This window comes from Rousettus aegyptiacus, unplaced genomic scaffold (assembly GCF_014176215.1).
Source record: "Rousettus aegyptiacus isolate mRouAeg1 unplaced genomic scaffold, mRouAeg1.p scaffold_m13_p_4, whole genome shotgun sequence".
NCBI lineage: Eukaryota > Metazoa > Chordata > Mammalia > Chiroptera > Pteropodidae > Rousettus > Rousettus aegyptiacus.
In genome coordinates this window covers 133,648,163-133,664,281 of record NW_023416307.1, presented here as the reverse complement: position 1 = coordinate 133,664,281, position 16,119 = coordinate 133,648,163, and the positions used below count along the sequence as shown (strand labels likewise).

Sequence of the window (16,119 nt, the reverse complement as noted above, 5' to 3'; positions counted from 1 at the left end):
AGAGTAGAAGAGAATATTCTTTACCAGAAATATTGGAAGTGACACATAGCTTCACATGAAGCAAGCAAGGTCCTCCCAGAGCACCAGTGAGCTCAGAAACATTGGCAGGGACAAGTAATAGAGATATAGTGAGCGGAGTACCTGCCTCCTCCTGAATCTGCCTTTTCCCTGCTCTGGACAATGATAGCACTGTGAACAGAAGTCCCAACGGTGCAGCCAGAGTCAGTAATGACAAATTACAGGTCTGCCCCCTTCCTTGCTAATGGCCAACTTTTCAGCCACTACCACGCTGGGCATGCATGTGACCCCTCTGTTTTGCAATAACAGCCTGCATATCTCTTTAGAGTCTAGGAGAGTCCTTATATGAGATTGTCAGAGGTCAGGGTAACTAAATCTCTATTATAGATGAGAGAACCTCAGAAAGTAAAATCTACTTATCTGAGTATTTAAGATACTGGAAAAGGAGGAGAAAAACATACTAAGCAATAATAGTAATAGGCAATATGCTAGAAGTGGACCACTTTGATTATCTCATCTAATGGAGGTATAACCCCAATCTTACTGATGGTTTTAGTGACACACAGATCACAGCTCATAAGATCATCCAACATCAAGGAGTTTGATGCTTGTGCCAGCGCTCCTGAAAGGTCTGTTTTGCATATAGGTGACTTCCTATTTCTGACTGACCTCATTTAGGTTAGTTCCACCACTGCATGAAGGGCACTGGCATCTCAAGGCAGTCTAGTCAGTGCCAAGACCCCATCCCGTGTCTGTGCATAACTCTGGTCCCTCCTTCATTGCCATATACGTAATTGCGGGAGGCGGGCTTGGGATCCAGATGATCAGGAATGTAACCCTAGCTCTGCCACTTGCCAGTGAAGAGACCTCAAATAACAGACGTGCCCTTTCTGAGCCTGGCTCCCTCTTCTGTACTCGGAGGACGGTCCTCATCCAGAACGGCCGCTGGGATGGTCAGGTGAGGTAATGTGGCCACATGGGAATGAACGCTGCAGGCCCCGCGCTTCCACAGCGGGCCAGCTGCTGTGCTCGTTTGTTCATTCTTCACAGCGATGCTGTGAAGAAGGTTCTGTTACCGCCCCTCTGGCTCAGGGAGGTTAGGTAGCTTGTCCAGTCAGCCGTTAGTGCCACCGCCGCCCCCTTTCTGCTGCCTCCGAGTGCACGTAGGCTTGCGTTGCCTTCGTCACCTTCTCCACCAGCCATTTAAGTGAAAGCATTTTCATTCTGGCATTGAAGAAAATAGATTTTTAAGAAATTGAAAAAGTAGTTTGTGTGCCATCTCCGTTACCCTTCAACTGAGAGCTCTATTTCTGTGGCATTGATATTTCATTAAAAACAATGGAGTCGCCGTGGGATTGTTATGCCAATGAGATTTTTTTTTGTGTAATTCCCACAGAAGTGGTTAGTTATGTGAGGTTTTCCCCTTTAGTACTTTAACATTTATAATATATAATACTTAAATAGGTTATAAAGAACAGCATAATCTTCCTACTGCCCAGAAACAAAAAGAGCCTTTATATCATAATTTATTCTGCCTCTTGCAATAAGGAAAAATGTGCATTACATTGGAAATCTAAACATTTCACACTTCTGCCTTAAATATTTTAAGGCATAGAAAGACATCATTATGTTCTTCTATTTTTATATGCAGATGCAACTTATTTAAAGCAGTAGATTTGTTACTGAGAGATTATATATTAGTAGAATGTGTGTAAATGCTACCTCAAATCAATATGTAGAGGAACTGGTTAGGCAAAGAATTTACATGGACAGTAGTTGGTTAGTAAAATGAAAGTTCTTGTATTCAAACCTTTAACAGCCTTTGAAGATACTCTTTTGTTTTCATCTGGACTCCCACACCCTGGATTTCTTAAAGTGAGACTCTAGTTCATGATCACAGAGGCTCTTAAGCTGTGATCCTCATCTGTATATTTGTAAGGTGACTCATGGAGCTCTTGCCAGCATTTTGGGCTGAAAAACTGGGGAGAATAAAGGCCCAAAAGGTGCAAACTGAGTCAGTCCCCCAGGAGAAGCTTTCCGGAAGCTCCATCCGGAGACTTCTCTTACACCTCATTGGCCAGAGCTGTGGTACATGACTAACCTTGGCTGAAAGGGATCATGTGCACAGTGCTGCTCTGAATAAAATCTGGGACGTGATGGTGCGGAACGGGTGGAGGGTGGCGTTGGGGTAGCCCATCGGCAGCTCTGCCATTTCGTTAGACCTAAGTGACAGGGCAGTAGTGAAGGTCTAGGCTTGTTGACTGCTCATGCTCTTATCAAGAGAGAACACAGGGCAGAGGTAGTCTTTAGAACTCGAAACATTATTCCCACTTAGGCCTGTAATAAACAACAGGCCTCGTTCCGTTTTCCCAGTACACTCATATCATCTGCTGTCACCATCCCTCCTGTTTCCAACCTACTTCTGCAAGCGTCACCACCCAGCTCTGGGTTGGCTTGCAGCAAAAAAAAAGGCATCCAAGAGAAGATGGCTAGCGCTTCTGGTTCATGGGATTTTCAGGCAGCACAACCAGTGTAATTTTCTAAGATCTCAGGTAGACTCTGATACTTCTCTACTGGGACAGTAAATCTATATAACTAAACTCAGATGTGTAGAAATCTTGCTCTGAGGTTTTGTTCCCACCAATAGCAGTCCAAGGCTCAAACTTGCCAATTAAAAGCAACTCAGTCTCTTACAGGTTAACCATCTCATCTGAGCAAATATCTTACATATTTCTGGGCCTCTGTCCCCACTGGAGCCACTGACTGCTCTGTCGGCCTGTAGTCTATGACTCTAAATGCCTGGGCTCCATCATGACATCGGGGGCAGGAGCTGGGCAGTTTGGCCAAACCCTCTTGCTTCAGGATACATTCCATAGCAGGCTATCAAAGGGGCAGGCAGGAGACGTCACAGTTGGTTTCTTTCAGATCTCCTCTTTTCCTGGCCCCCTGATTTGTCGGGTATAGCCTCTAAGGCCTCCCCTCCATTAGTTCCTTGGACTCAAGAAGGGCCCGATGCTTCCTACAGAAGTCCTAATATTCCTGCATCCATTTCTGAGCTTCCTCTCAGGGTCTGGCCCCACCAAACTACCCCTCTACTGTGCACCATACTGCCCCAGGCCTTCAGAGCTCAGCCTTAACTACCATAGCAGTCATAAAAACAAAAGTAACTGTTTTCAATCCTCTAAAAGACCTACAGAACTGTTTTCTTGTTAATTTTCTGCACTTGGTTGTTGTTAATGTCTTGTTGAGTGGATTTTTTGTTGTTTTTTTGTTAAGAGAGAACAAATTGTTACAGGCTTTTAAGGAAACCAAAAACATTCACTCTCTTAATTATATCTATTATTTCATTCCCATTCATCTTGCTTTCTTGTTTTGGAGCAGGCCTTTCTATTAGTCAGAAACTACAGTCACGTTTTCTGAATGAATAAAAACTGCTGCTTTTCTGTCGCAGTTTGTAAGAGGACTTATCAGCATGGTTTATAGACTTATTCTTATTGAAGTTTCTAATAAATTGTCAAGCTGGACTCATGTTTATGGTATCAGCCTTTGCCTGGTCCCTTACTGGAAGTGCTTTTTGGAAATATTTAGAATAACAGTGTTTTGAAATGCAAGTTGCAAGAGTATCTTTCCATGTTCATTCATTTGCTCAGTCATTTAATAAATACTTGTATACTTGAAAGGTACTAGCCATTATTCTAAAGGCTGGGAGCTTATACTCCTGTTGAAGGAAATAGAAAACAAATAAGCCAGCAAATACATATGAGAATGTCGGATGGTGACAAGTGCTTATTATCAGTGTAGTAAAAGAGATGATGTGGTAGAGACTAGAGGGTGACTCGGGCTCCTTTAGTGTGAGTGGGCGGGAAGACTGCTCTGAGGAGGCAATGCTGGAGCAGAAACTTGAACAACGAGGAGGAGCCGGCCTGTGCTGATTTGGGGCAGGGCCCCCAGGCCAAGAGAGCAGTGTGCTGGCTTTGCCTCTCTCACTCGAGGGATGTGAGCAAGCAAGGAGTGATATTATAGCTCTGGTGGCCGTTAGGGGCAGGCAGGGAATTGAGGAGGCCCTAGTAGAGACTGGGACAATTTCGTAAGTGAACGACTAAGAATGTGGCATGTAAGACCTTATATAGGGTATTTTTTAAGGCTACAAAAAAAAAAAAAAAAAACACACACACAGATGTTAAAGAAGGGTGAGCCTACTTACTGAAATGATTCTCAGTTTGGCGCACATTTCAGTACCTTTTTTAAAGTGTGTTTTAATTGCCCCTGACACACACATCCTCTTGCGTAGCCCCAAGGGAGAGGGTTTCCATGCCCCCCTGGGCTCCCCCGAGAATCCCCGCCTCAGTAAAACCGCAGCCACCAATAGGGCCGTGAGCATCCCACAGGCAGGTGGTGGGGGAAGGCTGAGGACCACAGCATGTTTAACCTGTTGGTGGGCAACTTGGTGTGATGCCAAACCTGGTGGTCAGCTGGCTGGGCAGATCTCTCAGGTCAGGTCTGGACGAATGTCTTCTCAGGTGGAGGGTAAGCCTCCTGGAGGACATAGAAGAATAGCCCCCGGGTTACATCATGCTGACTCCATAGGCATCCTTGTCTGATGGTAACCTGTTGTTCCATGAGTGTCTTTTTATTTTTATTGTTATGTCGAACTGACAACGTGCTCTACTGTTTAAATCTTTAAAGATAGTGTCTGTATTAATTCCAGGCACCTGGGAGGAACTGGTCTTTAGAAAGAGAGGTGAACTAACATTGAACTGTGAGGCAGTCTAGGAAGCCCAGGCTGAAACGTGTCCTCCCAGTTGACCGAATGCTCTGGGCTGGCTGTTTACCACACTGTAGGTCAGCAGAGTCGCCTGGTCTGTCTGTGGAAGTGAAGACACATCTTTCATTATAAGAATGTATTTACGTGATGTAGGCGGGAAGGCCCTGCCTACCAGGCTCAGTCTCCCCTCTGCTCTTCCCAGTACCTGCCCCGCTGCAGTCTCGCATGGCACCGTTGGTGGGAATAGTCACCATGATATTTGGGAGAAAAATTCCCAAGCTTGTCTGAAGTCATGGTGTGGCAGCAGATAAGTTATACTCAGAGCATGAGTTATAAAATGTCATTCTTATATTTTCAGTAAATATTCAAGATGTGATATTACAAGAAAATTTGGAAAAAGAAGATCAAATTCTGGTCTCCTTGGCAGGATTAAAACAGGTATGCCCACCAATCTGACTCTGTGTTCCACGGGCCCCCTGTAAGTGCCTGTTGGGGAGGGCATCCCGGGACATGGCTTACAGTGGCAGAGCCAGGGTCCCCCAGCCCCTCGCTTCCTCCCACACAGGGCCCCTCCAGCTCCTCACGCCCCTTGCACCTTCTGGTGATTATGTCTGACTAGCCTGCGGCCCAAACTGGTTTTCGTTTCCCACCCCTGTTCCTTCCGCTTACCAAACCCATTCTGTTTGTTCCTCATTCACAACTGGTGTGGTGTGGCCCAGTGCCCTATTCAGTCATTTCCATAAGTAGACGAATATCTTTGGGGCACAAGTCATAATCACTCCATGCAGCAGGCCTCAGCCCCTCAAGGGCCACATTTACACACCCCTTAAAGGGCTCCGTGGAACGTAAACGTCAGTGACAGCAGTGCTGGTGGCAAACGCGTGCCTGCGTGATTAACAGCCCCGCCGGGGTGCAGTTCCTCGGTAGCCACGGCTTGTGCAGCAGGGCCCGGCGTGCAGCAGACGCCGCTTCCGGCCATAAAGTACCTGCCAAGGACGTGCCGCCCATGTCCGACCCTGCGAGAACCTGGCTGATAAGAACGAAGTTTTCCTTGGTCATTAATAAGTCGATGGCTTTGATAGAGTTGGATTTTTTCTTCCTGTTCTTTCTGACAGTGATATTATTAATATTCCTACTATAAAAAATGGTCAATGACAATTCTAGTTTAAAAGTATTAAAGGTTTAGCTAGCTTTGAAAAACAAACCCATTCATCTTTTTTATTTATTTTCCTCTTCTTTGAAATTAGATCAAAGACATTCTAAAAGGTTCCCTGCGTTTCAACCAGAGCCAGCTGGAAGCCGAGGAGAATGAGCAGATCACCATCTCCGATGACCACTACTGCTCCAGTGGCCAGGGCCAAGGCCAGAGCCAGAGCGACCAGACGCCTGGGGCCACTAAGCAGGTACAGGAGCTCTGATGAACAATGTCACACATTAACTTGGTGGGGGCACGTTTACGTAAGTCCTTCAAAGTCTGGAATAATAAAAACCCTATCAAAGTTACTGGATGTTAACAAGTGTGAGGGTCACCTGTAAAATATCACAAGCGGCCTGAGCCAGGGGTGCTGCATATAACTGTGCATGTTGTATAATCTGATGCCTTGGCAGGGGCGCGGGGGTACCATTCACAATGATAGTAATTAGTCTAGTGTGCCCTAGAGTTCTACAGTACACAACCTGCGCGCCTTTATGCAGCGGCTTTGGCCTGAACCTGCTGCCAGTCCCATGTGTGGCTTTAGGAAGCCAGATCTCGCTTCAGTTACTGGCCAGTTGCCTCCAGCTGAGGCCTCCATTCTCCTTTATCACAGGAAGTACTGTCCATGCTTTCCTGATGCCATCTTGAGTGTATTTCACTGGCTAGAACCTTTTTTGGCCTCCGTGAGGAAGGACTTCTCATTAATGTCCATCCTCTGTGGCAGAGAGGTCAGCAAACTTTTCCTGTAAAGGGCCAGATAGTAAGTATTTTAGGACTTGCGGGCCACATTTGGTCTCTGTCACATATATGTTTTTTGTATTTGGTACATTTATTTGTTTGTTTCTTTGTTTTTGTGACACTTTAAAAATATTATAAGCCATTCGCAGCTTGAGAGCCATGCAAAAACAGGCCACTGGCTGCATTTGGCCCATGGGCCCAAGTGTGCTGACTCCCGCTCTCAGGCGTCAACATCGTGTGTCATTTATTCTCACATCAAATCACTGAATTTTATAGTTAGGAAAAGCCTCAGACATTCCTCAGGTGCGTGGTCCTGCCTGCTTATTTTACCAGTGAGAAAACAGAGGCCAGCGGGACACACAGGCTCGCCAGACATGATGCTCAGAGCTCCCGTCCCAGCGCGGCAAGCGTCTGGCTCCCCCATGCTGCCTCGCTGTGCATTATCTGATAAGACCAAAGATTCCTAATAATGTTTTTTTAAAAAAAACAGCTTACAAAATTTATCTTTAAAAATGAACATTAGCAAAATCTCACTAAGTCACTTTCTCAGAAACTAGCATCCAGATGCTTGTAAATTATTTATTTTTTTATGGTTTTAAAAAGAATGATATTTTAGAATGGGAGGGGGTTTTTTAGTTTAAGAGAACTCTTCAAAAAGAGAGAACTCTGTATGGTTAATTTCATCCAGCTTTAAAAGGAAGTTTTCACAGAGCATTTCGAGTCTGCATTTTTAGCCCCATTAAAATTGCAAGTTTAATTTGATTAATTCTTCCTAATTCCCGTTTTCTGCACAGATGTTTGATTTTTCAGTAATCACTTATTTATTCAAATATCGTTGAGCCCCAAACGTTTTTAATTGGCAATTTTATTTCAAATGTTAGCATGATTCTTTTAGTTGAATGTGTAAAAAAAAAATACAGAAAAAGACCTTTCAAACACACTAATGAGTTGGCGCAATTTAAAATTTCTTGATTATACTTTGCAATTATCATTCCCGCTTTTCATGTTTGTAAGAACCTACCTGTTACCCGCTGCCCCATGGACCCCCGCGTGCATTTTCAAGACGAGCTGGCTGTGGACAGCGCCGGGGTGAAACACGCCGTCGATCTGGCGGAGCTTCACTCCTGCGCGGCGCCCACGAGGCCCTTTGCCTCCGCACGTGCTTCCGAAACAGTCAGCCCTTCCTCCGCCAAAGGACCCCCCACCGCCTTCTCTTTCTCCGTCCTCCTCTGTAGGGTTCAGTGGGAAAGGGGAAGACGGAAGGGCTTCTCGCCTATACTCGTTCCCTTCCATGGCTCCTTCCCCAAGGGTGTCAGTAGTTTATATTTAAAACAAAAACAAAACAAAACAAAAGTACTCCTGGAAGAGGTTTTACCTGAGGAAGGTAGAAATAGGGAAGCAGCGCTGTCCTCTCACCTCCGGGGAGGAAAGTCAAGAGAAATCCCAGATGCACGCGGGCAGGTCATCCAGACGAGCCACGTGTCCGCGGCCTTCCACTGCAGCTGCCAGGGGTCTGGACTAGACGGATAAAGGGGCCACCAGGCGGGATGCCCTGACCCACCTTCCTCCTTCAGGAGCCCCAAGCCTTGGGGTTGCCGTCAGGGCTTGGGGCTGGCTGGAGTTTCTTTAGCACGGTTTGTGGGGGAAGGGGTGAGGATGGGGGCAGGCTGTGCACAGTAACACCTATGCCCAGTGTGCCAAGTAGGAGTGAGCTTTTTCCCTCTTTCCTTCCAAATGTGAGTGGAGGGCCCGCTGTTCCAGGTGCTGGGTGTCCAGGGCTATGGGATGTGGCCCCTGCTTTCAGAAGCTTCCAGTTGAATGAGAGCCAGAGGCTGGGGGAGCAGTGCCAGGCAGGCTTTTATGGCATGTGGGGTCTGTGGTGGGTTGTGCCACAGCCCATTCCTCACTGAGGAATGGATTATTTTTGTTTTCTTGATTAATTACAAAGTATGCCTAAAGAATAATGAAGAGGACTGGGCTCACCACCCTGGGGTAGATGGCTTACGGTCTCCTGCCAGCGCCCTTCCCCATCAGGAGCTTCGAAAGGGTTCTTTCTTCGTGGGAATGCACGTGCCCGGCTCCCCGCTGGGAGGTTGGCGATGTGGCTAGTCACATTCTTATCTCCAGCTCTGAAAACAGACATGTGAAACTGTATTCTGTAGGGTGAAAGGAGCCGCTTTCTGTCCCTTTCTTCCAGAGTCCGTACGTGACACATTCCTCTGGGAGGTTTTTGATGAACGTCACTCACATCCATTGCAGTGGAAGGCAGGACTCTGTAAGACCCTGAATTTATTCGTCAACCAGCCCTTCACACACATCTTTCTGGTCCTCGAGTCCCCCATTTTCATCCATGTGGCCTATCGCTCCATTGTTTAATACAGTAGCCAGTAGCCACATGTGTCTGTTTAAAATTAGATTTAAATTCATTAAGATTAAAGAGAATTAAGAGTTAAAAATCCAGTTCCTCAGTCACACTAGCCACCTTTCAAATGCTCAGTATCTACACATGTTTAGGGGGCTACTGATAACACAAAGCAAGGACATTTCCATCATCATAGAAAATTTCTGTGCAACAGCACTGTTCTAGAGTTGGGCTCACCTGTTTCCACCATGGTCCTAAACTCAATCCAAGAAATGAGGCAGGGTCAGGACAGGGAGGGGATGTGTATTGTGGGTCCTGGCAGGACTGACAGGTTGAAAAACATTTTATATTGTGTAATACGTGCCTGCATTTGGCAAAAAGTGAGGATTGACCTGGGAATTTAGAAAGGTTCCGTAAATGATATAAATGGCACCAGGTAGAAGCTAAGGCTGCTATGGAAACCCAGAAAGAAGGCATCTTTGTGTCTAGAAAAACGTTCTAGGTAGGAGTCCAAAAGAGTAGCCTTTTCATTTGCTTTGTGACATTGACCAAGACATCGGGCCTCCGATCTGGGCTTCATTTCTTGATCTGTAACATAAAGGCAGAGGGAGGGGTAATAACAGAACCTGGCTGCTGAGGCCCTGTCGGCTCTAACATGCTTTGTCTAAGCCAGTCTGCGACTTTATCTGTGAATTGGGGATGGGTGTTGGGGCATGGGGGGTGTTACCTGCAATTTATAACTTGATTTCACTACCTTTCCGGAAACATGCCAGATAATTACAGCGATAGTAGGAACCCTTTTTACCTTACTAGTCACAGGCTTTGTAACATATTTCTCCTCTTCAAAGTCTTGTTAATATCTTCACTATAAACTAAAGGAGAATGAGTTATGGTATTTCTATAGTATAAGTGCCACTCTAAAAAGAGGACATGCTGTATATGCTTTTTTAACTTTCAGCCTAAGTTCTACCAAGCAGCATTCCAGCCACAGACCTTGTGTGAGGTGAGAGGTCAAGGTTTTCACAGAATACAGTGCAGGACAACAGTCATATGAACAGTGTCACACTTTGGAAATAGGAGGTCAAAGCTGAGTCCCACACGGCTGTGTGTACATCCCATTGCATGCGTGTAGGAGGACAAGCCCTGCTCAGATGTCCCTTCCAGCCTCCCCAAAGGTGACATGGCCCTGACCAGGTGCCCCTTACAGAAGCACAGCAATGAGGTTGAAAAAGGACAGTCTTTCCCGACCAAACTGCCTAGCGCCATTTCTGATCACGTCCCGGTCTACCAGAGCGCCACGTGCTGCATCTCCTCAGTTTCATAAGAATTAATGTGTTCATAGAATGCAAACAGCTTTAAAACTTGAGACAAGGAACCTCAACGCCTGTTGTTTCAGCACTGTGATCTTAAAGGCAAATTCTGTTTCTGTCTTTCAATGAAATATCTTAAAGGCAGACGAACTGTTGGGGAGAGCCACTATTCAGCCACTCACTCTGTATGTCACCAAAGAGAGTGAGATTCAGATTTCCCATACAAGTGTTGCCAACCGTCTGGCCAGGCGCCACCCACAGCTCACAGGCAGCCTTGGCTGTGCCAGTCCGGAGGCCAGGGCCCGGGAGCACTTCCAGCTGAGGGGCTCTGTCTCAGTCGACTTCAGACCCCTGCACCAGAACCCCACACTGTGGGGACAGTAGGCAGGCAGGAGTTGGAACATCCTTGGTCAGACTATGGCTTTATTTCTGATCTTAACCCATAGCCGTCACCAGTGTTCGTGGATATCAGCTTCTTTAGTTAAGAAACAAAACACTACTCATAATTGCTAAGAATTAAAGGAAAATAATTCTAAAATAAAGCAATTTCATCTCTATACTTTCGGCCATATACTATGAAATTGCCATTCCTGGTGTTCATGTTTTTAGAACCTACCGGTTACCACCATGGCCCCATGGGACCCCCAAGTGCACACCCAGGACAAGCTGGCTGTGAGAGCTACATGAGATGAAGTGTCCTGGGTCCCCCTAAAGCTCTACTCTGAGCAAGTAGTAAAATCACCCCGAGCCTGGAGCTCACGCTAGGGACCCAGTCCTGTGGGATTCTGATTCTCTCACATCACTTCACTACAGAGTGACCATACACTAGGCCAGAGACACCTGTCCTTATCCCCATTTCACGGGTTAAAGCCCAAGGAGGATGCGTGATCTGTATGGCAGGGCGCCACGTGAAGCTGATAGCCTGCTGGCCAGTTCCTGAACCAGCCTCTCCCAGTAACTTAGCGAGTAGGAGGTTTACTTCATTCCCCTGGGACACCAGCATTCAGCCTCAGAGGGGCTGGCCCTGCGCCGCTGAGAAGGGCCTGGGCTTCCGGGCAGCAGGACCGAGCACTGTGTGCTGCAAGGACGAGCGCCGGGCGAGGCGGCCCTTCTCCGTGGAGCGCTCCTCCGCTCGTCTCCCCGGTGTCTTCTCTCACCCCCGTTCTTCTCACTGTGCTTCACAGGCCTCTTCAGAAACACCAGGGCACACGGATAGAGGGAGCTCAGACGACTTCATCCTGGTTTCCAAAGAAGACGAGGGGGTCAGCGCCAGGGGGCCCTTCTTGGGCCAGGCCCAGCCTCTTCGCACCCTCAGAAGCACATCTGGGAAAAGCGAGGCCCCGGCCCGCTTCCCGCTGGTGTTCTCCGACCCCCTGATGGGCCCAGCCTCGGCGTCGTCCAGCAACCCCAGCTCCAGCCCCGACGACGACAGCAGCAACAACAGCAAAGACTCCGGCTTCACCATCGTGAGCCCCCTGGACATCTGCCAAAGTGCCCAGGCCACCCTCGGCAGCCCCGAAGCCCGCTGAGGCAAGCCCTCTGAAACCCTCGCTTCTTTCCCAGCATGCATGTGGCTTTGGAGCAGCCCGTCAGAACCTGGAGAGAAGCTTTAGGGCCACAGGGCGCAAAGACTGATTGATGTTCACCAGGTGCAGACAGGCCTTTCTAGGCCAGCACCCAGCTCCCGCTCCACCCGCCCCGTATCACACTCACTGTCAGAGAAAACCAGACCACAGTCACAATGATTTTTCCTCCATCCTCTGCTCCCCAACTAAGAAGGTGTGACAGCTCAGTCAGTTATATCTAGAAGAAGGAAGACAAGGATCAGGTGTAGGAAAATTGGTTGATACCAAGAAAACTTTTCCTCTGGAAATCTGTATCTTAGCCGCTCTTATTTCTTCCTTGGGAATCCACGTGGCAGAGCCAAATGCAGCGGAATGAACTGGAACACCAGTGGATTCCAGGGCTGGGGAAAAAGCCCACTACTGACCTCTCGGAAAGTTACAGTGAGTTTTAGAGCCAGGATAAACTTAGGAATCATATTTTAGGTGTGCTGTGGTTTAGATTTTTCTCATTTGCTAAAGAAGACATTTCCAGGTCTCAGGCCAGATCTACTCTCGCCATCACTGTCCCCCTTAAACAGCTGTATTTCACCTTTTTGAACCTTTCACGCCAAAAAACAAAACCACTTTAAGCCAGCCAGTCTTTGTTGCACTGATTTCAGAGGTCGTAAGAATATTGCTTCCTTGAATTGGAAAATTACCCTGACTTTATGGGGTGAACATCTTTCAATCGGTTTTCCCATAAAGTTTCTGAAGTTTTGGGGCTATGCTCACCTGTTGACTGAGGAGTAAAGGGAAAAGCTCAATTAATTTTCATCCAGAGTCGGGATCTCCCTCTGGCCTTAAGGTAGCAGTAATGGGGAATTAGACCTGGCGTCCGTTCTCGGGGAACGTGGCTTCCCAGAGGACATCCTGGATGCCATGAGGACGCGGGATCTCTGCACAGCCCTTTGCTTGCTGGGAGCCAGGCGTAGCAGCTGCTGGCCCGGGCCCAGCTGCATGCCAGGCACCACTGCCAGGCGGGACCAGGTCCGATGTGCCGGAGCCATCTGGGCTTCAGCACAGAATAGAGATTCCCTTGTCAGCTGCGGCTTCGGGGACCGTGATGGACCCAAAGCTGTTTCTCTCCTTAAGGAAAAGAGCCCTGAAAAGGATACTTTTCCTCTCCTTTGCCTGAGTAGAAATTGTAATAGGATGGACACCCTGCCCGTTTCACCTCCATCGGGGGTGGGGGGTGGGTGGCCCTTGCCCTGGGGTGACTGGTTCTCTACGCTTCTCCTCTGGGGACCACGAGGCCTCTGGACAGTGGAAGCTTCCATGGCAGCAGTCGGATAGCCGCCACACGGGAGAGGACAGACCTCACCTACATCCCTGCCACTGCTCACCATCTGTTTCTCTACAGACAAACGTGATAACGACATGATTCCCCACTCACGCTCTAAGGAGATGCAGCGATTAGCTCTGGCTCCTGACTCTGAGTGGTTTCCCTGAGTAGGTTGCTGCCAAGTCCGTGTCCCCTTGGTGATATTTCATAAGCTCCCAAGGTGCCCATATAGTGAGTGGCCTTGCAGCTGCGCAGAGATTGTCATTACTCTCTCTCAAAGGCTTGACAACCTGTTGGTGTCTTCAGTTATAAGGTGAGAGGTGCAACACTGTCCTCAGTGGTCTCCAGGTCAGAGACGGGAAAGAGCCATGGAGCTGGCTGTCCCCTGGCGGCCGGGCCACTGTCATCTGCTCACGTCCAGTGCTGCTTCTGCCCTAAGAGCTAGACTCGGGATGGCAGTGTCGTTGGCCACACGGCAGCTCCCAGACGCCCACCGCACTGACTGCCTCTAGGCTGGTGCCCCGTTTGATGCAGTGGAACCTCCCAGCCCTGCCGGCACTCGGGGGCCGGCCCTCCGTCCTGCGCTTCCATACCGGTGCCAGACGAGAGCCAGTGGGGTCGCCAGACGTGTTGCTTCTGTGGCCCCCAACAAACTGCTCCCTCAGCAAAGAAACATGCAAGGGGAGGTGGTTGTAGACGATGCCACCCTCAAGCTCCCATAGATTCATGGGGTACGAGAATTGAATTTCTGTCTTATCTTTTTTAAGTGACTTGTTTTTATTCTTTATAACTGAGCATTGTTTGCATTTTCATTAGTTACAGTGCTATTAAAGAATTTATGTTCATTCCTTTTTATTTTATCAGATACTTATGTTTAATTGCACATTTTTTTCAATCCTGAATATATGAAACCTTTTTGGTTTTTCTTTAACAAATGTAATCATTGTAACCTCATGTTTTGATTATTAGCAGTTAAATATATTTTATATACGTGAAGCTTAGATTCTCATTGTCGTCTACATTTTTTATACATGTCCCTGTGTTCATGCATTCCTCTCTGATCAGTTTGGAAAATATGAGTTAAAATTATACCTGTACATTATATATAAGAGTTACAGATTAGAGGAAGAAATTCCCTATGTCTTCACCTGATTTCATTATACTGGATTACTCACGAAGGTTGACCTCCTGCTAATGTTCACTGCTAACTGCAGTCTGGTGAGAAATAATGTCACTGCAGAATGGATGTGACTAACAATAAACCAAGACCGCCCAGCGATTTGCCTCCTCTGCATATGCCTGACTCGAATCCTGTGCATCAGTCCTTCCGGGGTTTTATCGTTCGCCATTAACAAGAACGGCTTCTCCGCCTTGTCAGAGATGATGAACAAATACCAAGTTCCACAACAGTTCTGCTGTCTCCTAATGGTGACCCGCCAGAGTAGACCCAAATTTATTTGTCATTTTATCATTTCTTGAAGAAGCCGCCCCCAGAGTAGGAGTGTGTATGGAGGACTTATGTCCCGTGCTCTGAGTGGCTGTCCTGTGGAGCCCATGCCGTTCCATCCTTCCTCCGCAGGTGCACACCTGGCGCCTGGCCCCCATGTGCCCAGAGCAGGGACACGGGGAGAGGTGGCCAGGACGAGAGGAGGGCAGCAACCAGCAAGCCAGGCCCCCTTCTCAGAGGCCAAAACCTCTTTCTCAGTATTGCTTTCAGAAGCTCTCTTTTTGTAGTATTAAAAATAAATATAAAGTTTCTATAAACAGGCTTGAGACTACTTAGCTGTAAAAGTTATAATAATTTTTCTCGCAATGGCACGATCCATTGGATTTATGGAATACTCAGTCGTGCCATTTATATCCTATCGCTTTGTTCTCGTTATTTTTACGCCATAACTCATATTGATTTAAGAAGTGACTGATCCTTTTTGGCAAAATAATCCCATTCAATGCGATTATAATAAAAGAATAATGTGAAACTGAGAATGTAGCTTGACTCGTTCCAGGCGGGGGCTGGGGGCACAAGGTGCTGGCCAGGCCTGCCCCTGAAGAGCCTCCCCCTGCCCCCCCCCCCCGCTCAGTGCAAAGCCAGGTGAGTGTGTACGCTGGGCTGTGCCCCCACCCGCTTCACCCACGCCACTGCACACGGGTGGGAGCCAGGCCCGACCCGGGGCTCACACCTAACTCCGCCATTCCCTTCCTCTCCAGTTTGGGCAAGCTGTTTAACACCTGGGGTCTCAGTCTGCTTATCTGAGAAATGGGGCTAATGGTGGCCACCTACTTCATAGGGTGTGGCGAGGATTTAAAGCACTTAGAACAGAGCCTGACGCGTGGCGAAAGGCAGGACAGTGGTTCCTAATTCTGAAAAAGCCCCTGGAGGTCACGTAGTCCACCCCTTCCACTGATATCCAGGACCCCAGAGGCTTCCCCGAGGCCTAGCCGTTGCATCGACCCCAGGGGCCCGCCCTGAAGCAGCCCTGCTCAGTCTGCTGGTCCCAGAAGCCATTTGGCGGATGGCCCCAAAAGCTTGCCCCCTCCACCCTACTCCCCCCTCAGCACCAAGTTTGTCCTGGTACCCTCACCGATACCCTGTTAACCGGGGTTTAGTGAAGAGGCCACAGGATGGGAGTAGGCGGAGTCACTCCCAGTCCTAAATGACTGACTAGGAAGATAAAGGGGAATCCATTGCTTAGGTAGAGCCGTGAAGCCAGCGGGACCTTGGACAGAGCCTGTTCTGGCGGAGGGGAGGCATCCCTAACAAGGCTCTCCTAGGCCCAGCCAACAGGGGCGCAGCCTTTCATGGGTCACAATCCGTCCTCCCGAGGGACTGTTAACTACAGGTTCT

At 48.1% G+C, this 16,119-nt stretch overlaps 1 protein-coding gene across 6 annotated transcripts in view; it reads left to right on the top strand.

Moving 5' to 3' along the window:
* TBC1D5 (TBC1 domain family member 5) overlaps positions 1-14,551 on the top strand; it is a 463,234-nt gene extending 448,683 nt beyond the window's left edge. For 4 of the 6 annotated variants that reach the window (XM_016129294.2, XM_016129298.2, XM_016129297.2 and 1 more), the window contains 3 exons: positions 5,142-5,221; positions 6,031-6,186; positions 11,573-11,917. In XM_016129294.2, the coding sequence (XP_015984780.2) occupies positions 5,142-5,221; positions 6,031-6,186; positions 11,573-11,917 (581 nt within the window). Of the gene's footprint in view, positions 1-5,141; positions 5,222-6,030; positions 6,187-11,572 lie in introns of all 6 variants that reach the window. The other 2 variants (XM_016129299.2, XM_016129292.2) reach the window with 1 other exon arrangement.
* The last annotated feature ends 1,568 nt before the right edge of the window (positions 14,552-16,119 follow it).